Below are 24780 nucleotides of genomic sequence, written 5' to 3'. Positions count from 1 at the left end.
ATGCATCGATTTGCCTTGGTTGCCAAGCAGACCGCAGCAAGCCTGGGCTGCCAAGGGCCGGGGCGCTGCCGAAGCGGACAGAAAGACATGGCTTTGCGCTGCGCCGCTTCGCTGGCGGCGGGGCGGCAGCCGCGGCGTCCCCGGCTCCCGCGGCCGGCGCGGGAGGGGACGGTGCGCTGGAGCAGCGCTGCCAAGGCCTCCGCGGTGAAGATCAACGAGAAGGCGAGCAGGGAGAAGATCCTGACCCTGGAGTCCATGAACCCGCAAGTGAAGGCGGTGGAATATGCAGTGCGGGGCCCCATCGTCCTTAAAGCCGGCGAGATCGAGAAGGAGCTGCGGAAGGTGAGGCAGGGGAGGGCAGGGCAGGGTGGTCACCCCGCCGCTCCGCTCCGCGCCGCCCGGTCCCGCGGCGTGCCCGCCGCCGCCGCCCGCACTGGCCCTGCCCCCGGGGCACTCCTCCGCCGCTGCCGCTCCTGATTGGGGCGTCGAGGGGCTCGGCACGGCCGCGACCGGCAGTGGGACCGACGTGGCAGGCGGTGGGGGCGGCGGGGCCGCTGACACCCGGCGGGGCTGAGGCGCGACCCTGTAGAAGCCTCGGGAAAGCGGGCGGCGGGGGAAGGCACGGGGGCGGCGGCACGGCGAGTGCCAGCGCACTGCCTCGTACCAACTTAAAACTCGCAGACCACGAACTGCTTTTCCTTCCATCCCGGCTGCTGCCCGAAGCCGTGGCCGGACGCGCTCTCCCCGCGGCGGGATGCGGGAGCGGCCGGGGCCAGGCCGGAGCGCGCAGCCGCCTCCCCGCCCTGCCGTGCCCGCCGCGGCCCCGCTCCGCTCCGCTCCGCCGCGGGGCACCTCCTCACTCGCGCCCCTTCACCGGGCAGGCGGGAGAGGCACAAAACAAAGAAACCCGCCCTCCGGCTACTGTTTATCTCGTGTCACTGATTGCCCAAGGCAAATACAGTATACCCCCATAAAGCAGCGTTTACATTTCCTCAGCCGCTTTGACCCTTTGCTGCAATCCCATGCCCTTTGCGTTATACAAGAGGGTGACTGACCAGCTTTCGTCATACTGATAGAGCGTTTAAAACGTTCACGAGGGTTTAGGAGATACTGCCTTCTCCGGGGCAGGGAGGTGCCTTTGAAACCGGCGGTCTCCTGGCGCGTGAGGGGGACCCACCTCTGCCCACCACCGCTCCGCAGGCTCGTCCAGCGCTCCCCTGCCTCTGGGTTTCCCTAAGCCGGGGACAGGAATGCCTTCTGAGGAGACCACTGATACTGTGCGTCTCTTTTTTCAGTTGCACAAGTCGAGGTCCTTAAGGACAACAAGCCTCCAGAGCACAAACGCTCGGTAACGCTGCCCAAAGTTTTCGGTGATTATCGCTTTTAGGGGCATCGGGCAATAAAGCTTGACACAAGATACTCCTGAGCGTCTGGGCCAAAATGTACTAAATACAGCATCCACACCAGTCAGTGCTTACATTTTGTTCATATTTTTCTCTCATTCCTTATCTTAATATTAAAACTAAGCATTGAAAAAAAACCCAACACCCTTAGCAATTCAGGCACAGCTTTTTGCTTGTACTGTTCACATCACACCTCCCCTGCCAGCACGAGGATTCACTTATTTTTATTTTGAATAAAGCATCTGACATAGTTACTTTTCTGTTACTTCGAATATTACTCCTTGCCTTCACTGCTTTAGAAAGTCTTGCTAATATGTTATTACAGGGACTGCAAGACCAATTTGATTAGCAAAGTGCTTTGAACAAAACCAGTGCCATAGCAATGCTAACAAGAAGAGATTATTTTAATTCTTTCATCTCTTTGTTACTTGCTTCCCCTTGTTTTAGAAGGCGAAGCATGTTTTCAGCTCACACTGTATTATATACATCAGTTATTCATGTCTAACTCTGTTAAAAACAGCTTCTGTTTTAGAATTCTGCTTAAAAACTTCAGAGTGGTGATGGAGATTTCATTTCAGAATATCTGCTTTGATTTTTGCCTTAAAACCTGTTTATAAAGGTGTCATTGATGTTATGCAACTAGGGTCTCTAATGAGTACATTTTTCAGATTATGAAATCTTCCAGTGTTCTCATTGTATATTTATTTTCAAGTTAACATCACAAGGCAGGAGACACTACTTGACAAAACAAATGTAAGACGATCTTCACTAACTCCTCCCAACTCCCTTGCTTAGTTCAATTACCAGCTGAGTCACTGGCAGAGAGAATAATCTTCTATGCACTTTTAAAAAAATGCAAGTGCAAGTCATTGCCAATTGCTTTATTAAAAGATTGTTATGGCAGTTGTGTGCTCGCTTACGTGGCATTTTCCATGTAAAAGTTTTTTTTCTTGAACCAGTCTCATGGAACATTATCAATGGCTACCAGCATTCAGAGACATGTGACTGTGCTCTAAGATGACTAAAGCAAACAAAACCTCCCTGTTGGCAGCCAAGAAGGACAGTATTACTGCAAAAGTTGAGACAGTGTATCTGCAGAGAACACTAATCAACTTAAGGAAGCAGCTGAAAGACTTTATTTTCTTCCACACTGCTGAAGTTACTCACTCCTCTTTGCCTTTCTGATAAAACTGTTATTCCTTCTATTGTTTAATCAAACTATCTGGTAAAGTATACAGCCTTGAGTAGTACCTAGGCTCCTTATAACTGAAATAATATAGGTTATCTAAATGTCTATTTTTTTGTCTAAAATTGACTTCTGTGTGATCACAGGCCAATGGCACTTTTTTGTTTACTTTTAATTAAAACAGGACAACTGCTTTTTTCATGCCTTAGCTGACAGAGTCAGGTCAATTGCTGTTGGCAGAATTAACACTGCCTGATAAAGAGAAGAGGCTGAAGCGGTTGTCAGAGAAAGGTGATGCCCCACAGCATCTCTAGATCCATGACTACTCTTCATTGACTGCGAAAGGGTTGCCCCATAGCAACTATGTCTGATGAGGAAGAAGCTTTGCAGAGGTATGAAGGCATGGACTCCGTAGTATGACATGGAAGCGCTGCACAGGCTGGTGGTAGCACGAGCAGGCAGAGGTGAAGCGATGATAGACCCACTACTAGATTTGCACTTGTCCTGGTCTATTGAGATACCTTTGGTCATTTGTTTCTAAACTAAAAGCATCTTAAATGCAGACGTTGTCTGATCGGATACAATAGAGGCTCTCCCTGTTTAAACTTGGTTCAATTCAGTTAGACTTCATGCTTGTGTAACTTATACAGCTTGTTATGTAAACTATAAAATAGCTACTTGAAGCTGTTTGCACAGTGTAAGCTTTCCTCTTCCTTGAGTTTTGTTCTGCTGTCTTGGATTCTGAATAGCAATTCCTCTGTTATCCTATCTGGCAGTTGCTTCTTTTGTGTATTAACTGCAAATGATTACAACTGGAGCTGTAACTCCACAGTGCACGCAGACATAAAGACTAAAATGTTACTTGAGAAGTCTCCAACTCGGCAACTGAAAGGAAAGTTCTTAAAAAAAAGTAAACAAAAATGAGGCATTAATTTCGGCGAATGTGCTCAGGATTAAGCCAATGTGAGTGACAAATTAGAATACTCTATTAAAGCAGAGTAAGATTGATTGCTCACGAGTACAGATGGGACATGCTGTGCTTGGACTTGGTAAGTTTTCTTGGTCTGTGACCTGTATTCACCTAGGTGGAAAATCAAGGTTTTGATCTACATTAAGCCTTTTCACCTAGAAATCTTTATGCAAAATCACTTACTTGAATCACTTCTCTGAATATTTTTTTTATAATTTTGAAATTGCGTCATGCTTCAAAAGTGAAAACCTGATTTCTCTTCTCCTTTGCTAATGGTAATAATGAGCTGATTCAGGCTTACTTAGGTCATATGGGGAGGAAGCACTGACTTCAGCCATTTTCCTTGGTGTTTCTGGAAACTTTTTAAAGCAAGCTAGAGCACAGGCATATTTTAATAAACGATTATACTCTCAATAGAACTCAAACAAGTAAGATCTTTTTTCTATCCCCCTTTTTTTAGACTTGCTAACAGATGGCCACTGTATCAAGTATTGAATTTAATTACATTTCAGACTAGAAATTTTAGCCTGAACATGAGTTCAATGCAAGAATAATGTAATCTCTGGACACAGCCCTTCTCTATACTTAATCAGTAATAACTAGCTAGCTTTATCTTTGCACAGGCAGCACACATACCTGATTTGTTACTTTGCATTCATGCTAATTTTAACTGACCTTGTTACGGAAAGTCCCTTCATATCTGTTACTCTGACATCTCTCTCCACTTACACTCTCCTTTTTTCCCCCTGTCCTGCTTAGGTTTTACATAATGTCAAGTTCTTTGTCAGGTTAAGTTGGCTTACACATACTTGCAAAACATATTAAACAGCATTTTAGGATCGACCAGTCAACTCGTGTAATATTGGAATCTGTGCCTGGCTTAGTGTAAGTCACACAACATTAGGGCCCTGTTCAAAACTTCCAAGTTACTGAAACAGAATTGTAGGGCAGAAAGGGGTGGAGGGATGGTATGCAGAGATACACTGGTAGCATGTAGAAAGTTCCTTCAGACCAGCACGGGTGGTTAACATATTCCACCACAGAGTCTGGAACTACGTGCCTTTAATGGCAATAAACAGACTCTACATATTGAGGCTCATTTTTTTCTGAATAGCCACTGTAGTCTGACTTTTACAGTAAAATAGTTGTACACTCATCTCCAGTGTGCAAGTTTTTCATTTGCGTAGCTATTGCAAATAGGTTCCTGTTGCTTGTTTATTCTTCAAGTCACTGGTTCACTCCTTACATTTCTGTTTCGGTAAGAAAACTACCAAAATCCCTTTTGCTTATGTAGCTATAATCTCATGTGGCTTCTGCTAAAGTATTTTGGTTAAAAGACTGTAGAGATTTTCTTTTTTTCACTAATTCTCCAGGCTTTTAAATTGAACAGAAAAAAATCTGACTTAGAAACCAGACTTAATTGTAAATGTGAGTTGACTGTGTCCCTGGGAGTTGTGGAAAGATAAAACACAGTTTAGACAATGACATGCAGAAATATAATTTGACATGCCAAGAAAAAGATACAAGATTGACTGGTACACCCAGTAATGAAAGATGTTAAGCCTAAATTACCATCCTATAATTTTCTGCTTTGAATACGTGACTGTGTGCACACTAAGAAAGTCTCTTCCAGGCAAGAGCATTTGACCTCATTAAGACAGAACTGTTGTTCCTCAGTTGCCTGTACACGTTGCATATGGAAGCCGATCTGTAGTAAAACCCATGTTTTTTTAACAGAGTGAAAACTACTGCAGATGAAAATGAAAGAAAATCAGTTTTAAGAGTACAATTATCAAAATCATATGTTCAGAAGCACACAGTCCACAAGATCCAGTTATTTGATGTCTTCTTGTTGAATACAGTAGCAAAACCTATTCCAAAATAGCCCTTTTCCAATAGGTCTTCAAGTTAAGAGGGTCTTAATGTGGAATCTCCTACTAGTGAGCATTATTTTAATTCTGTCATTTATAGCCACATTAAAATCTAGGGCTTTATTCATATAGGCAAAATTTCTGAATGCAAATGCACTTCGAACCATGTATAAGGCAGAAGTAACTTCAGGACAACTCTCATTCTGTAATCCCTGAATCAGATGTGCCAATTAATGGTCAGCCCCACTGATTTTCTCATCAGATATTAGGGAGCATGCAAGTCATCGCTGCCATTTCAAGTCAAAATTCAGAATTCAACTTCTCCTTCCTTCCTTCCAACAACAGTTCATGTCAGCCTGAATTACATATGCATAACACGAACTCAAAGCCTTACTCTGTGGTAAGCAGGTCAGGTTTATTTTTCTGCTATGAACTGTTTTAATAAAAAGATTGGAATGCTAATTCAGGCCTTCAGGTCCCTATTAGTTAAGGGCCTCTGGGTAGTGCTTTCTTGGCCCTTTAAGAGAGGGGGGTGAGGGGGAGCAAGTAAGAAACTTGGCTACTACAGCGTAGATCTCAGCTACGCTGAAATGTCTGGGTTTGCCAGCTCTTATTATACAGCTTGTTTGTGCAAGTCACAGCAGAACAGACTTGGTTTGTGCTAAGGAAATAGCACAGTGTTTCATGGTGTGATGTTATTGCCTGATAACCATCAAGAGGAGGCACAAAGCAATGGCAATGAAAATGAAACAATGAGGAGCAGCCAAGAGTGGACAACTTTTTAAATTCAGAAATAGTAGAAATACCATGTTGCTCTTCTGGGATTAAAAGTACCTCATGTTTTCATGGCCTTGTCAAGGGAATTCTTTTCAATTCTTTCCTATCACAATTACCAAATCCAAATCACACAAACCTCTCTATGGACTGAGGGTTTTCCTTTGAAATTTGCTGAAGGCATTAGCAAAGACGGCTTTAGGTCAGTTTGCACCCTTCTTTATTCTTTCTGAGCACAGTGTTATTTTGCAATTTGCCAGCATTCTTAGATGGCACCGTCGTAAAGGGAACCTCCAGGCATACTAAAACTCTTAAAAGACAAACCAGCTCCTGGCCGTGCATTGCCTTCATGTTAGTTCTTCGGGATAGTGTATGTTCAAGCATCATATCATTTCTTTGATCAGATAGTTCTCCCAACACATCTTGCATGGTGACTCTCTCCTTGAGAGACAGCTCATCATTTCATACTGTACTCCCTACCCGCTGGGTTTCTCGAGGCCTGGGGATGTGTATGGTTCACATATGAAAATCACTTTTCCCAAATTTTTGTGATACTTAGAACACTGATGTTGTTATTAGAATAACCCTGTCTGACCTGCTTCAGATTTCAGAGGCTTTTCATCTGGTCTCTTAAAAGACTGCATTTCCCCTGGGACAAGAAGAGTGATAGAAGTAACTGCTGAAGGAACTCATTTCCAAAGAGCTTATTCCAAATCTGGGAAGATTCCTTTATTCCATTAAAATCCTTTCATTATCAAGAAGACAGCAACTGAAAAAAAAGGCCACATTTTTATATTTTCTGCTTTACATCTGAATTTGAAAGTGCAAGGTGGCTTCTTCGGCTTTAAAAATGGCTACTACAATTAGTCCCTTTGCTAACAATGTCAGAAGAATGGCAGAAGATTGGCTTTGTTCCCAAAATGAAGATGAATCATGTTGTTAGGACAGTATGAGGTGCCACCAAAGGCAGAAAGCTGTAGCAGTGGCTGTTTTGTAGGGCTAGGGATTGGTTTTCCTCTTTGATATGGTTCATACCCTCCTCAGTAGACATGAGGATCAATCTGGTACTTGCTGCTCCTGAGTTTGTTATTAAAGCTCCTATTCTGCAAGCTTCACTTTTCCAAAGTGAAAACTGGCAGAGGCCAGTTACAACCCAGTCAGACTGCGTCTAGAACACTCCATGAAAGCTGGCTCAGTCTGAGAGAGAGAGAGGGAATATGAGAGTGAATGTGAGAGTGAATATGAGAGCGAGAATATGAGAGGGAGGGAGAAAGAATATCAGAGAGAAAGAGTATGAGAGAGAGAGAATATTGTCGGGGAGGGCAGCTCTCTATCACTAGAAGAAAGCAAAACAATTCCAATGGCCTAGTTTCTACTCTCACTGGATGTTCCTTGGCTTGCCAGAGACTTAAATTGTCTCAGCACAGGCATGTTGCTGACATGGTCAAAGACTGCTTAGCTTTCTGCACTGACATAAATCTTGCCCTAACAAGCTATGTCCTGTTGCAGCACTTTTCCTGCTGTTCTACAACCTGATGTTATCCACATCACATTCATGCTTCCTCCTTTCATACAGATGTTTTCATAGACCTTCCAAAAAGTATTTGATGTTAATTTTCCCTTGGATACCCATGCACAGCAGTGCCATCACCATAGGAGAAACCTTGCTTGACACAAGTAAGCAGTGACTAACACTGCTCTGTCTTAGAGGATTTAAGTAGAATTCCATCTAGAACTCATCTGCAGAGTCATTGCCACTGTCTAGACTTGCCTTGATGCCAGCTTCTGATATTCTTATTTTGAAAGTTTGACTCATTAGTATTTGACACTTGTTCTTGCTCGTTACTGTTTCCTGTTCCTTCTTTCTGAAGTGGTAAGATGGGACTTTTTGTTCTGGAGGAATCAAAACTAAATCTGAACAACTTCTGATATTCCTTCTTTCCATAGAAAGACTCAAAATCAAGTAACAGAGAAAGATGAGAAAAAAAAAAAATTAGTCATCACTTTTTTTTTTCTAGATTTCACTAGGAGGGGATATAGTGAATCTCATTAAGACAGTCCTAAACAATTGCTGACATTAACTCAGTGCCAGGGAAGGTAAAGGCCCCAGTTATTTAAAATCATCTCTCTTTGAAAAGACAAAAAAGGGCAACAGCTCTTGTAGCTGAGACCCAGAAATACAAGTTAGTCAAGAGGTATGTGAGAACAGTGTGTACAACACACAAAGCCTAATTGTTCCTTCTCTTCCATGATTTTACAGTAAGATAACTGTTATGTATGTTTTGCTATTTTCTCCAGATGAACCATTTTAGTAGCAAAGGTAGTGTGGAGTTTATGGAGTAAGTGATGATTATGTACTTGCAGTTGATGCCCAAAGGCAGTGATGGCATAAACACTGAGTTTGGCGCTGGCAGAAATCTGCATGGTATCAATGCTAATAAGCTACTACATTATTTACAATAAACCTGACACAGACACCAAAAAGGTCTGTTACTTTTGTTGTAAAGGTTCTACCACTATAAAAACTCCAAAGGTACATTATGAAATGCAGGGTATCTTTCAGCATTTCCGTAATCAAAGAAGCAACTATTTTTTATTGCATCTCTCAATAGTATTTGTGTGCAAAAAACCCATCTCATTTGTCTCACATAATATATTTATGTTGTTAGGGGTTTTGTTCATTCTGGTTTTAATCTGGTAAGACAAGGTATTTCTGTTCCATTTTATTGCTGAGAACTGCTATGTTTTCTTAGACTGCCTAACTTAAGGCACCCCTTATTCTTTAACAAATTCGTATTACTGTGTGAATCTAGTGAGATTGATTCAGTTTGCTGTAAGAAGGACCAAATGCAACCAAAATCTGTGGGAATGTTTCTTAATTTCACGAAAACTGAACTTGTTTTCCTCCTACATATTATCTTTCTTTTCCCGTGTATTTATAAATTAGAATGAAACAATGTTGTGCAATTAGTGAACCCCAGATAGTTTGAAGAGAACCTATTTCTAGCTGTTTGCATTTCTCATAAATTTCTAAACTTAAGTCTCAGATACCTGTAATCCTTATCTGGCATCCCCATTTCTAATTCTTTATTTAAGGTTGAAATACAGCTCTTATTTAGGCACTCACTTAGATCAGCAAACATAAAAGCAAATGACTTGATGGAGCCAGTGTGTCACTTTCAATTATTTTAAGTGAACATTTTTTTAAATTCCTGCTAAATTTAAGGCCATATAAAATTGACCCTTTTGAGTCAGGATCACGTAAGTCCAATTGTCTTGTTTTATTCCCGTTTCTAACTACCTATTTAATTTCAAAAGAAAAACCTAGATGCTATCAGTTATATGATGGACTGGATCTGCAGTGGGGATTTGAATCACATTTTCACATAACCTCTCAGCCACATTACACAGCTGTAAACCTCCAAATCTTGGCATACCTGGGAATTTGTATTCCTACTAATACTTTGGTCATTGTTATCTTTGCACATTTGTGTTCCGGTCTGTCACTGAAGTCCAGTGCATACTCCGTAGTAGAAAAGCAAAAATTAGTCAAGGCTTGCCAGCCACATATTCTGTATCTAGAGCCAATAACTTGCTCTAAATACATGGGGCAAGAAGAGGCTTTGTGAGTTCAGTCCGCAGCCAGAGCAGGTTGTTATATGTAATTTTGTCCAGAAGATTAATAGGTCTAAGTTTGCAGTTTATTAGTCCACATGAAACTTCTGTCTCTGTTAGAATGTCTCCCTACTATCTCTCATACTTAAATATACATTAGAAAAGCTATAATTTTGTTCTTGCTTACCTCATTTATTCTTCTTGTAATGTTGGCCTTTACTTTCAGTTAATCTTTTTTATTTAAATCAATGGTGTTTTTTCCTACCAGTCAGTTCCTTGCCTTTTTTCACATTTTATTATTCTTTTTAAAGAGCTGTGATTGCTAATCAACATTCATCAACTGTGTTCCCTCTGCTTTCATGATGTATTCAGTTCCTGACAGGAAAAATGGCTGTCTGTTCAGATTTTAGAGATTAGGAAGCTTTTAAATATTCATGGTGATTATTTAGCACTTCTGCTGTTTATCATATAGAGCCTTACTATGATATACTTTGTAAAACATCTGTATATGGAAAAGTGTGGTCATCGCATACTGAATATTTAGTCTAAATAGAAAACATATAAGCAAGCAGTATCTTTACTCTTTTTACTCTAAAAAGTACTAAAGGTCTTGAGGTTTCTTTTATTGGTGGATTTCTCAAATGTCCTCAAATCTTTTTAGCTTCTTGACTGATCCATCCCTCCCTTAGGTATATCAAACAAGTTGCTCTGATACTGACAATTCAAAATGCCTCTTTTTCATTTTTCTACTTCAATGTGTTGTTTCCAGGCAAGTCAATCTCTTACTTGTAGCTAGCAGAAAAAAAAAGCCAGCATATAATTTAAAAATGTGTCACAGTCAGCATAATTTCTGTAAAGCGTTTAAGATTTACTGGCAGTATTGTATCAGAAATGCATTAAGCTTTACATTAAACACTCAATCTGTTCTGAGATTAGGCACTGTTTAGTTACAGCCATATGACAGATACCAAAAAAGAGAAATTCTTTATTATCTACTTCAGCCTTAACAATACATTGTGAATTATCTCTTTTTAGGGAATCAAAAAACCTTTTACTGAAGTAATTAAAGCCAACATTGGAGATGCACATGCAATGGGACAGAGGCCAATCACCTTCCTCCGTCAGGTAAGAATATTTAAAAATATTATTCTTGATTTTTTATTGGATTACCAAGAGTGCCTTAAAATCTGATACGTGTATTAGTATAAATGATTCCCTAGATACACTTAGACTTAAAATAGTTCTTTCAGAAAGAATTACAAATTTTGATTTCTGAGACGAAGTCCAATACCTTGCTTGCTGAGTGTCCTCTTTCAAGACAGTACCTTTCCTTACTTTTCAGATCATTCCCCATCCATACTTTCTCCTGCCACTTCTCCTATTTATCCGTCAGCACATTCATTATCAATAATGCACTTCAAAGAAGAAAGCGGTTGTCTTCAAAGAAAAAAGCAAATGCCTTTCTTCATCTGACAGTATACTTCAAGATCTGCACACAGTTGGGTGCAACTAGTTGTACTGTTGCTGATTTTGCACATTTTACCTCTGGGTAAACTAATCGGTGGGTTAACTTTTAGGAAAGACTACAACAGAATCCATGTTTTTATATTATTCCTAAAACACAAGCAAGGTTAAAACTAGTATTATGCTATTTACTAAGCATCCCTTACACACACATGTAAAATCCTCAGTCTATAATAACGTAAATTCAGAGAGTTCCAGGACAAACTGAAGCTGTATCAAACTAGAGGTCCAGGTGATGAGATTATAAAACTGAGCTATACAGGAAACTGTCAGCAAACTAGGAAGACCAGAACTTCTTACAAATTATTCAGATCCAATGTTACTAAAGAAAACACTGGGTAAATGGGAAATCCTTTCTTATCATGACCGTGTGTGCACATGTTAATTCTTTAGTCATTGTCCCACAAGATGAGAACAGCCTATCCACGTTACACCATATAAGCATGAAAATGAGAGAGAGACTGCAACAAATTAAGCTGATCTCAACCAAGACCTCTAGATTCTTTATGTTTTACATTCCTTCATAAACTTAATTCTGCTAGGTCATGTTTCTACTTCTACTATGTTCTATATCACCACTTCTCTTTTAATTAAATATGTTGCACAAATTCAAATTAGTAATAACTATAAGTTATTTTTGGGAAGGATTATTAGAACATGCAACTGGGACTTCAAAATTTGATCATATTTCTTTGTTCTGCTCCATATTTAAATTCTTGATTTCTTGTCAATAAAGTGGTCTAGTAATACACAAAGAGTGGAGGATAGAGCTGTTTAGAGATAACATAGGAATAATTAACTGTGTTTTACTGTGTTTGCACAATGCATACCTCACTTGGACTCCAATCTTCACTGTCAGTAATACAAATAGTTAATAATTCTATAACTGTTTTTATCAGGAGAACTTGGAACCCGATGAGATTTCTTCACTTCTGTAAGCACTACCCTTAAAAAAACATCTGTAAACTTTTCGTTTTACATTAGCTAGTATTTGTCATCTTCATTTCCAAGGAAAGTTAACAGTAATATTACCAACTTAAAATAACTATTGAGAAGTGGCCAATTTACATTTTCTTGGCACTCTAGGTAGTGGCACTGTGTACATACCCAAACCTGCTGGACAGCCCAAGTTTTCCAGAAGATGCTAAAGAGCGAGCCAGACGGATCTTGCAGGGTTGTGGAGGAAACAGCTTAGGTAAGCGTCCCTTTCAGTTGCTCCTGTTGGTATGAGAATCAACAATGAGTTTCAGTATCTGCAGTGATGAAATTTCTTAATCGTGTTTTCTATGATTACAAGTCAAACGGGAGATGGCTTAGGGCAAAATGATATGGGGAGAGTTCATGGGGTGGCCTGCTGATAAGCAGTGCAAATTTTTGGTGACACTTGCCACAGAAGAGGACAAGGTGAGGATTATACAGTTATGGAGCCCTCAGCACAGTAACGTCTAACTATAACCCTAAGCAGAAAGCGGAGCTTTTTTTTGTATTAGGAAAGTAAGTGGCAGAGAGTACTAGTGAAGCTTTGTTACTGTTCTTATGACTTTTGTTAATCCTGGGATCTGACAGCTATGTCTCCTGCTAAGTTTACGTGGAGCTGGTTACAATTTTATCATCTCTAGATGTTTCTCTGCCTAGGATTCTACTGTTGCTGTAATGATGGTATCAACAAACAATAGATGTCCATCTCAACTGATCCAGTCCTGTATCTTTATTTTGTACCACCAGTCCAAGCATGTTTGTCAGGATATGAACTGGGGTGTCAGAAACTCAGGTACCAATGAGATAATGGTCTGCAAAGGGAAAGCTACACAGCTGAAAGGTGGTAGTTTTTTACTTAGCTGAGATCTAGCTGAAGATGTCAAAGCCCTATTTCTCCAAGGTAAAATAACCCTTGAAAGAACAAAAGAACTCTGTCCTCCAACCACTGTTCCTGCAAGAGTATACGTATAATATACACATAAATAAGTACAAACTTTGGATATTCAGTAGAGAGGAAATGGAAGAGATAAATTCTTTATCATGTAGCACCTGTACTGCCTACTTGTACCTGGGAAACGCCACTAGAATTTCTGTTCTGTGGATAGTTTTACAGCTGCTGGGTACAGCAAAGAATCTGGCACACTTAATTACCTTCTTTCATTTTGGTGAAATTTCATATTAGAGTAATTGGCATATTTCTTAATCTCTGTGATTGCAGTGCCTATTTGCACTGTCATCTTTTGAGAGTAGGTGCTGTGAAACCTAATAAAATAAACAAAAACTAAATACTGGTTAGCTTATAAGTATTTCAGCCTTGGACTATGCCTAACAATACAGCCTAATACAGAATGTGTTTTATCTTCACCTTTTTTGCATTGGTTTTGTTTCTATATGTAGAACATTAAAAATACATTTATCAAAACTGAGAAGTTTCTCTAGCTCCATGAATTCTTTTCCTGGCTTACTTTGGAACAATTAATCCACATAGTAATAGTTGTCATGTAAGAGTTACTAGGGATACATTTGAATTTTGCCTCAATCTTTCTTTATAGTGATTTTCAAATTCAGGGACATGGTTAAGAGTTCTCAAAATGCTGAGTCTTGGCCCCACGCTGGAGTGAAAAGAAAGGAATTCATCTTTGCATGATATTTCAGCAATACGTTGACTCTGTACAAAATCTGCTGCTGAAACGCAGATCTCATATTTCAAGTAATTTGTGTTAGCTCAGTAGATGCTGAGGAAGTAGGCCTGAAACAGTTGCAATGTTCAAATAAGATAATCATTCTGAATACACCCTTTTAATTTCAGTGGATAAATTGAAGTTCTGTAAGTAACTGGAGTCTAAACGACTTTTTTCCTGATATGATATGTACCAAGAACAACTGTCCCTCGAAATTCCCGAAACCTAAAACCACTGTAGACGTTACTGATCTGCTGTGCTGGTTTATCCTTCTCTCCACCCTCCCTGTCTCCAGTATCATATATCAGCCCCTTCTCTTGGCCTCAGTTGCTCATCAGCCTCTGTACAGCGCTCCATAAACACGCAGTCTGAGGCAAGTGGTATGAATGTGTTGACCTCTGGATATGAACTAGAATAACCTCATTTCCAATGAACGTTCATCTGGCAAAACCCTTCTCGTAGTATTGAGCCTTGCTACTCCCAGACCATGTATGAAGGCTCAGATATGTCCTCAACTTCTGTTGTGTTCAAATACTCCAGGATTCCTTTGACATCCTTTACTTCGCATGTGGGATAACTGTCATCTCTTTCCATGCGGTTGAGAAATTTACCCCTCTCCTATATATATAATATATGCACATGCAGCTTTTTGGGTGGGATTTAATTATTTGCATCCCACAGTGCAAACAGATAGGTTCTAGTCAAAGCTATCAATTGAGTACCATTAAGTGTAGAAGACCTGAAAATTGAATTCAGGTCTTCTTTATATCCCCACTGAGTCATGGGACTCAGCCCTCAAGGGAGCACAAGACACAACGACAGCTTAGGTTTGTTCTCCTACTTTAACAGCAGCTCCCTAGGTGTGGTCAAAGACCCATATATAGACCCAATAAAGCTTTTAGTCCTGTAAAAGTAAATTTTTAAGACATCAGGGAACTTCATACCCTGAATTACCATTTTGTCCCATGCAATTGTGCAGTACTTGCAAAGGTTCTTTCTCTTTATAAATCATGCTTTCACAGAATTATTATCAGGCAGACTCCTAGCATATAACTGAGCGATGAGAGTTAAGTCAGGCACAATTATTCCACTCCACCCAACAAGCAAAGAAGATTCTGCAGCTTCATGACAGTGTTCTGAATTAGATGTACACTTGTCACTTCATTGTCCATCAGTCCGGCTTCATAGCTTGAATCCATTCCTCACTTTGGCTTAGGTTATTTTTACTCTTTATTTGTTGCACATGCTCAGCAGTGATGCACACAGGCATCTAATACCTTACTTTATTTAAGATTATTAGTTGTGCTCTGTAAACTGCACAAGGGTTATAGGTTTGGGTTATCCTAGATGTTTCTGCTACAAGTAACTGAAAAGTGGTTGTGGGAGATGCTGTGGGGGGAAAGAGAAGCCGTTTAGGATTTTTTGGGTTTCAGACTGTGGGAGAAAATGGTATTATATTATTTTCATATTGCAAATAGAAATCTTATTTTTGTCATGGATTTGAAGAAGTTATTTTCCTTTCTATGGCACATGCTACCTCTCTTCCTTGTTCCTATTACTTAAATAGGTGTTGATTGACATTCTGAAGTGATTTTCAACATAAAGCAAGCAACTGGGAGTAAAAATGCAATTGCTGTCCCAGTTTGCAAAGTAGTCTTTAAATCCTACTTTTTACCAATCCAGTATATTATTTTTGTATTTTAGTGGTACTTATTGTATTTGTCTAATTCCAAATGAATTCTTTTGCTCTATGAACAAACCAGCTCCCTTTCTTACTCCTTGGAAAAAATAACCCAACGCAATCCTGGAGATCCACAGCCCTCATATATACATATTCATACATTATTAGCTCAGGAGTTTTGCTAGCAAACAGAAAATCTGATGTTCATTGTACTCAATTCTCTTCTCATTCTCTATTTTTCTCAGGATCTTATAGTGCCAGTCAAGGTATAAATTGCATCCGTGAAGATGTTGCTTCATATATTGAAAGAAGAGACGGAGGGGTTCCTGCAGATCCAGATAATATATATCTTACTACTGGGGCAAGTGATGGTATTGCTGTAAGTGTTAAAATTCAACCTGTCTCTTCTTGGTATAATTTATCAGTTACCTTTGGAAACACAGATCTCTGTTTAACATCTGGTCTTACAAACTCCTGTGAGTTTGATCTAATAGAAAACAAAGTCACGTAAGTGGATATCCAATACACCCAATTATGTGGATGTAAGATGCCAGCTAAGAAACAGGTACATGGAGCCAAAGTTGGTCCGCAGTTAAGACAGGAATAACTGTCTCTATTAGATTTTTCCTTTACACAGGCACATTTACTCACATTACAAAACCAGCAGTTCTTTGCTTTTATTAAGGCAGCCTTATAGCTTGTTTGTAAAAGGGTTTTTTTAAATGACATCTAGTGGCAGAGTTCAGAAGACAATGTTCTGACATGAACAGTTCTCCAGATGTCTTTAGTGAATTGGCTTTCCAGAGTTTATGATGCCGAGTATTATACTGGCAGCTTATCAGGAATGGCAGCGTAGCATATCAAATCTGTACCATGCTTATTTGATTTCACCAGTGATGAAAAGTCAGCAGTACAATGAGTCTCATTATTTGGCACTTCCAAGAATAAAACAACTATTGTTTCATAACTTGGGGGACAGAGGGTGTTAAAGAGTTTTTAAATTTACATTTGGTCCTGATTATGCATTTTGGATGCTTGGTATTTTTGAACTAGTGGTGGGTACAAAATTATGCTGATTATAAATTATCTTAGCAGCTGAGTTAATATGTGATGAGAGGCACAGAAAGGCAGATTTTGTTCTAGAACCAATGAGAAGCTTAAAGGATACTGCTGTTACATCTGAAGAGATATTTTTGTTTTCACACTATCAATTACACGTTGGTAAGAATGCCTGCATTGATTGCACCTGTACTTCAGAGTTCTCCCTTGATTATGAAGGCAAGAAATCTCTCCACTTCCTGCACCCAATGCATGCTTTTATTTAATTCACATGTAAGAAGTGTACACATAGACACACACACACACACACAGCCGTTGTGCACAGGCAAATCCCCTGACCTGAGCACAAGCATTACATTTCTCTCTGTATCTTCTGGGCCTAAAATACATACGATACATTAAATTTCCATCTCAAGACTAGCAGACTTTTGTTCTCTTCTATTACTTGAAAATGAAACCATAATGCAAGTCTCTAGCTTTGTTCCCACCTGGCCACAGTTGCTTCTGATCTAAACCAGGTCTCCCTGTTCCGAAGGAGAACCTCCACAGGCCTCAGTTCTCATTCCTGGTTTTATTTATTTGCCTCTTGTGTTCAGTGAGATAAAATGAGTGGAAGGCAACAGGAAACAACTAGCTGAGGCTTCTTTGCTTACAACAGGGCACAGTAGAAAAATCCTGATCTTGATATTCCTGTTTCCAGCTTTCCCTCTAGCCTTGTGCTCCGAATGTATTTCCTAAATTTTGCAGTTGATCAGACATGATCTTTAGAAGCCGTGACATGCAGAGGAATTCCATTAAGCTGAGTTAGGCCACCCTCACTCAGCCAGTAACTTAACTTGAAATAAATAAATGCCCTTTGGTAAGAGAAAATGACAGGATGCTTCCAGAATAGAAATCTACCTTAATGCTAGATTTTTTAAGAAGGAAGATCAGTAACTTATTCTAGAGTATACTATTCTGATGTGTGACCTTTTTTTTTTTAACTCTCACTTTTTCCCCAGACAATTTTAAAGATCCTGGTCTCAGGAGGTGGAAAATCCCGAACAGGAGTGATGATCCCTATACCACAATATCCCTTATATTCTGCAGCCATATCTGAACTAGATGCTATCCAGGTGAACTACTATTTGGATGAAGAAAATTGCTGGGCTCTAGATGTGAATGAACTTCGCCGTTCCTTGAATGAAGCTAAGGCATATTGCAATCCAAAAGTCCTCTGCATCATCAACCCTGGAAATCCCACAGGTCTATAGCGCTTTTGTTTAATAGATGGGGTTTAAGACCAATTTTTTTTCCCTCTTTCATTCATTTGACATTGCAGGCAAATCCTGAATCCATATCAAATATGTAAAGCTGAATTCTAGAGATCAGTGCTCTAAGTAGGAAAGTATGTCATGCTTTTAGAAACAATTTTCAGTATCGTGGAACTCCAGGGATTTGGGAAGAGAGGAGAAAGCAGGTTCATTCACTGGATCTCACTTGAAGCCACTGCTTCCAGTGAACTTTTGCAGGCTTGTGGAATGACTTTCAGTTACTTTTGGTCTTTCTCAAAGATCTTGTCTCTGACATGGCCTATAGCCTCTTGCCTCTGAGAGGCAATGACTACAGATACACTCTGAATTCAGTGGCAACCATTGCTTCCCTCAGAAGAATTTAGTTCTTTGAGTAGTTGAGGTTGATTAGTGAGAAATGAGCTCCCACTTAACCATCATGCGTGTGAGTATTTCCAATGATCAGTTATACACAGAGTACTCTCAATAAGTTATTGTTTGATTACTATATCTCACGTTTCCTTTTCTTGAGTCGGACCAAGTTACCGTGAACCGTAATTCCTACAAAAATGTTCCTTAATTTCACACTTAGTGAATTGAATTCTGAAGTTCAATAGCACTTTTCCAAGAAAGAGGGTTATCTTTTCTAACTAGGTCTGGGCGAAAAGATTTGTATATATATGCTCCACTAACTTTCTTCTTGCTTTACAAATCAAACTATAGGACAGGTGCAAAACAGAAAGTGCATTGAAGATGTGATACACTTTGCTTGGGAAGAGAAACTTTTTCTTCTGGCTGATGAGGTAACGGAATATTCTGTTCTCTCAAAAGCAGAGCTAAGAGTACGCATATGAGGTGTAATTTTGTTCCATGTGTGGTATTAGTATTTTTTAAGTACAGGGAACAGATTCCCTGTTATCATATTAAGACATGAAGAAACATGATAGATTCTTATTTTCAGAGGATTAATATGAGAGGTGGCTTGATCTGGATTTGAACTAGAGAGAAAGCGTAGGGGACACAAGCAAGGAGACACAAGGAGGAACTTGGTTGGAGCTGACCTAAAAACCTATGTGATACTCAGACCACTTCAAATGAAAGAAACAGAAGGAAAATCAATGTAAACATACAAGTAAAGGTTAAATTATACAAAGAAGCTCACTGTTCTTCCAAAGGCTAAACGATTAAGTATGGCCACAGGAGATAAAATGTATCATTACAGTAACTACTACTTAAAAGAGAGCCTTGTGTCTTCTAAGGGCTTTAAGTTTTGAGTGTTACCACTGTTTCTTCAGTTCAGATCTGGCTCTCTAGAAGGCCATCTTTTATTCTTAGTTGGGGGAACAGAGCACATTAATGTCTTCTGACTGTTCAGGTTTACCAGGACAATGTGTACTCTGAAGGATGCCAGTTTCATTCTTTCAAAAAGATTCTGTATGAGATGGGACCCGAGTACTATAACAATGTTGAGCTGGCCTCTTTTCACTCCACCTCTAAGGGATACATGGGCGAGTAAGTCTGCTTGAGTCTTTTTTTATTTCGTTTTCCTCATTAATCTGGTGGGACAGCCGTTTCATGTCAGTGACCTGAAGGTAATCCACTGTCTTCTATTAATTTTAACTAAAAACTATTAAGAAAAGGAAAACAAGCATTTAAAGCACAGAGTAACAGATTAGCTCATTGGTTTTCAAAGTACCGAATAATAAGTGTATTTATTTCAGACACCTAATGCCTCAGTTCCACAAAGGTGAAATCCTGCAGTCCTAGACTGGATCTGTGATAAAGGAAAATACGGTCTCCAACATTCAAGGGAACAGCTCAAGAATCACTGAGATGTTTGATATTACAAATGTTTGGGTTTGGTTGTTTTGGGACGGAAGAGATGGAAGAAAAAGAATTTTCTGCTTAAATGAACACTGCTACAGCTATATGCTTTTGTTCTGAAGAGCAAACAATCCAAGTTAATCATTAACTTGCCTAACAGGGAAGCTGCATGTACACAATTTTCTCTGTATGGGATGCTAGGGTTTAATGACATAGCATTTTAGTTCCATCTTAAAACGTTATCAATATAGCAGCTCTTTCAACAATCTGTATGTTGCATATTTTAAGATCTTCATTAATTGTCTTTCCACTTCTGCAGTTATTTTCATTGCTTTTCCAGTATTTATACACTGGAGGTTAACCAATCTTTTCTGTTCACTTTAATCACAGATGTGGCTACAGAGGAGGTTACATGGAGGTCATTAACTTGCACCCAGAAATTAAAGGACAGCTTGTTAAGCTGCTTTCTGTTCGCCTTTGTCCTCCAGTCTCAGGACAAGCAGCAATGGATATTGTAGTGAATCCTCCAATACCTGGAGAAGAATCTTATTCACAGTTCATAAAGGTCAGCAATAACATGCTTGATCTTCTGTGCATTTCCTAAACCTATCCTAGGTATTGTGAACTGAAAATACGCACAGAGACCAGACTTCTTTCTTCTCAGACAATCCTGTAATAACACCCAGTTTCAGACCTATGCAGGGTATTTTAAATGAACTCAATATGAGTACCTTTAAAATATTTTTTATTCTTTTTATGTTTCTTTCGTTTAGGAGCCAAAAAAAGCTAAGAAGGCATTATCAAATGCTTTCTTAAACTTTTCTCCTGGGTTTAGCCTGACAAAAGAATTACTATATAAGATTTGCTTTTAGTAAAATCTAAACAGGAAAGTGAGTTCAAATACAGTTATAAAATCAGCCTGTTCTTAGGTATCCAGTGCCTCTATATACTAAACATGGTATTCTGTATTAAAATATACATATAGTTTCTCACTTGTAAAAATGAAACTGAATCTGGCTTAAGAAATTACAGTATTGAGTCAGATCAAAGGTTCAGCCAACAAGGTCTCTAGAAGTAACCAAGAGTGGATGCTTAGAAGGAAGAATGTAAGAAGAGGGCACGCAGCTAGAGACTTGTGCAGGTTACTGTCTTATCTGTAACATTTTGCAGTTGCATCCTGCTAATGCCTTTTGCATTGCTGTCTTTAAGAGTATGACTGGAATTTGGAACATCATTTGCTCCAATAGCTCAGCAAAGCCCTACAAGTGCTTAATTCAGGGAAGGCTTCTTGAAGCATCATAGTTTTCTCTGGCATTTTTATTGCCAGTTCAAATATGTCAAACTGAACACCTTCATTTTAAACAGGAGAAGGAGTCCGTTTTGAACAATCTTGCCAAAAAAGCCAAACTAACAGAAGACATGTTTAACAAAGTACCAGGAATTCACTGCAATCCACTTCAAGGAGCTATGTATGCTTTCCCACGGATCTTTATTCCTTCCAAAGCCATTGAGGAAGCAAAGGTCAGTCAGTCACTTTTACCCCAATTCATTTTAACCTTCACACGCTTGTGCCTGCCTCTTCTAATGATGAATTTTTATTCCAGAAATAGAGTAAGCTCATGTAGTAAAAAGGCAGTACTTCACTGACTACATGATCTTAAATATAACATAACTTTTATTTTAAGAGAGGAAAACAAAACAAAGCATTTCATCACAGTGGTAAGGCTTCCAGGTTGAGAACGCTGCCCAAGGACGTCAGTGTTAAATAAAGTCATAGGGTGGGCCGGTAGCTGGACCTGTGCACATGCCAAATTGCTGCCCGTGCCTGGGTTAGGTAGGCCAGCAGGTGGGACGGGGATCGTGAACGGCACTGTGCTACTGACCCTGCAAAAGCAGCCCCGTTCAGCAAGCGCAGGAAAAAGCGAGGGAGGTTTCTTTACAAATTCTACTTCTGTATAATACCGTTGTGTGTTTGGGTCAGTAAGACAGATTGCTAAATGACAAGTCGTTTTGTTCCTAACTAGAGCTCTGTTACCTAATGTGTAATATTCATTTATTTAAAGGGAATTTTATCAGTATAGCTGAGGACAAAAATAGGGCTGTTTTCAGCTAATTATTTGATTAGGTGTACGACCTGCATGTATTTAAGAACTTCCATAGTTATTAATCAGGGGACTTTCCAGTCAGCAGATAATTCAGAGGAAAAAAATAGTAACTGCTAACAGAACTGGAACACCCAGCTGTCAAATTAATTTCATCTTGTCAAATGTCAGTGGCTTAGATTTTTGTAAGTACAATTTTGAGATTTTTGACAAAAAGTTACAGAAAGTCAAGGAGAAAAAACAAAATATATAAATCCTTTCTTTTGAAGTGAGTGTTTTGTGTAGGTTCTTCAGACTTGTTCCTTCTTGAAAAACTGTTATTTAATTCACAGTGTGAACTGTCCCATTAGCAATTGTTCTTCATCTTCTTTATTAAATAGAAACTAATAGTGTAAGGTAAGGTTTCAGGAAGAAAAGCAGTCATGAAATTCTACATATTTGGAATCTTTTTACTGCAATAATTCCAAAGCATCCATTCCCTTAGGCTCATAAAATGGCACCTGATATGTTCTATTGCATGAAACTTCTGGAAGAGACCGGAATATGTGTTGTACCTGGAAGTGGATTCGGCCAAAGAGAAGGAACCTACCACTTCAGGTACAGTTTCTGTTTCTTTAAAATCAAATGAACTACAGTAACCTATAATAAGTACCATCTCAGTACTTGATCTTCTGATTAAATGTAAGGATTTTTATTTCAGTTTATGTTGTCCCAATTTCTACTGGACATTTTCTGTGGACTGAAAGCTAGGTGGAAGACCTGAGTCTGCTAGATAAGCTATTCAGATTTTTACGGTGTTTTCACTGCTTGCTGACATAGTTTGATTCTATTTTTATACACTGACATTTGAAATGCCTTCTCCACGAATACAAACAATAATAATAGCTTATACTCTAATCTTAAAGTTGGCTAAGGCATTATAAAAATTGCCCTGCTTTCTTCTAGGGAGAGGGGGGATTAAACAGTGTTTCTATATGGAGAAACTGCAAGAAAGATACAGTATCTTCCCTATAAATCTGCTCCTTAACACGCTGAATAACTCTTCACTTTACCAAAACAAGATGTTGGACTAAATCTTCTAATACCTAAACTGTAAACATAAACTCTATTGATTTTGCTTCTGCTTCCAGTAAACAGCACTTTACTGCAGCCAAGCCACTGATCACTCGAATTTATCAAGAAATTTAGTCTTGATTGGTCTGAAGCAACATAACAGAGGGTACCTTTAGCCATGATAGTTCTGCAGCACAGATATCTGTGTTAGATATCCTGGTACATGCAGCTCCAGGAAAAATCTAGTGCGAGTTCATTCCTGTACCAGTGTGGGAAAAACACTTTGTTCTGTAGGTCTTGCATACAGTCTTGCATACATACTCAACGTGATTTTCAGATTATGCAGAAGAAGGAAAAAAGGGACTAAAAATTGCAGTGTGGTATGTTGCATTGTTTTAATGCTTCTGAATTAAGTTTTCAATTCAAAAAGAAATGTACATTTACTCATAACTGCCCACCCTCAAACTCAAAAAACTGGGTGTAATTTGGCATAACTGCCCCAAAACCAGAAACTGAGTTGCGTTTTTTTTCTTACTGATAACCTTCTTCATCACTCAACAGAAAATAAAAATTCCTATACATTAAGCAATTGAAACAAATTGCTGTAGTTCAATAGTACAGTTCAATTAAAGCATTAATGCAGAAAATAAGAGAATCACATCAAAAAAGATAATAAACAACACATTACTAGCTGTGCTCTGAGATAAATCAAGATCTGTGCAAAGATCACAGTTTAGTTTGTTTTGAAGATAATGTGGGTTGTTGTTTTTCTTCCCTTAAATACTATTTTTCAGAATGACCATTCTTCCTCCAGTAGAGAAGCTGAAGATCCTACTGGAGAAAGTGAAAGACTTCCACATAAAGTTTCTTGAAAAATATGCATGAAACTACTGTGGCTTTTTCCCCTCATCCCCTCCTCTTCAAGGCGAATGCAGAAAATGAACAAAGATGTGCTGAGAATGTGCTGTTCATCTAATTTAACTAAATTCAAAATATATAACCAATATCAGATACTGCTACAACTTACTGGACTATTAAGTTTAATGTCTGGTATAGAAGACATTGGTACACCAACTCTTTTTTTAAGGGGAAGGAGAGAATGTGAAGAAAGCAGTGAGAAGAGTCAGTAAATGATTTTGTGCCTTGACTGGAAGTTACATTTGTGAATTTTTGACTCAATAGGTTGGGGAAGGGATTTGCTCATTAAAATTACTATTGTTGTGTGGTTTTTTTTTTACAAAACAGAAAAGCCAAGAGCGATTGTTTAGCTAGAAACATGCTTCCCATCTTAAAATTCCACTAAACAAAAATTCAAAAGCCTACATTATACATATGGTTCAGTTTAATTTTTTTTTTGTTGTTATTCTGTATGAAGTGTTCTCCAAATCTGATTAAGCATCTAGGTACAACATGCTTATTTAAAAAAAAATAATCTTTGGCAGATGTGTGCAGATACCTTTGAACTTCTGTTAAAAAGAAATCCTGCCATCACAGCATGATCTGAGTGGAATATACAGTTTTGGTCAGAGAAGCAAACATTATGTCTGCTTGAACCCTATTTTTATGAAGCTGAAACATAATGAGGAATATTAGCTTCTTATTCATACGTTATCCAGCGTAAGATAAGAGTACTGAACATTTCCTCTCGTAACAACTCCATGAGTCTCCTGTTAACTCACATCTTGTATATACATGGAACATAGTAAGTTACTGTTTCAAAGCAGATGTGAGTACCATCAATGCTTTCAAGTAGGGTAAAAATACAACACTATTTCAGAATCGCTTTA

The 24780-nt window shown here is 39.0% G+C and overlaps 1 protein-coding gene across 1 annotated transcript; it reads left to right on the top strand.

Annotated features, from left to right (window-relative positions):
- GPT2 (glutamic--pyruvic transaminase 2) lies at nucleotides 1–23878 on the top strand. The gene is made up of 11 exons (XM_086621025.1): nucleotides 1–342; nucleotides 10855–10944; nucleotides 12430–12538; nucleotides 15930–16063; nucleotides 17745–17988; nucleotides 18738–18817; nucleotides 19390–19526; nucleotides 20229–20403; nucleotides 21204–21359; nucleotides 22425–22537; nucleotides 23788–23878. Exons 1-11 carry the CDS (start codon nucleotides 1–3, stop codon nucleotides 23876–23878), a joined length of 1671 nt encoding a protein of 556 aa, XP_086477151.1.
- The last annotated feature ends 902 nt before the right edge of the window (nucleotides 23879–24780 follow it).

The sequence above is a fragment of the Tauraco erythrolophus genome, chromosome 15 (assembly GCF_009769465.1).
Source record: "Tauraco erythrolophus isolate bTauEry1 chromosome 15, bTauEry1.pri, whole genome shotgun sequence".
Taxonomy (NCBI): domain Eukaryota; kingdom Metazoa; phylum Chordata; class Aves; order Musophagiformes; family Musophagidae; genus Tauraco; species Tauraco erythrolophus.
This window is presented reverse-complemented; position numbering and strand designations above follow the sequence as displayed.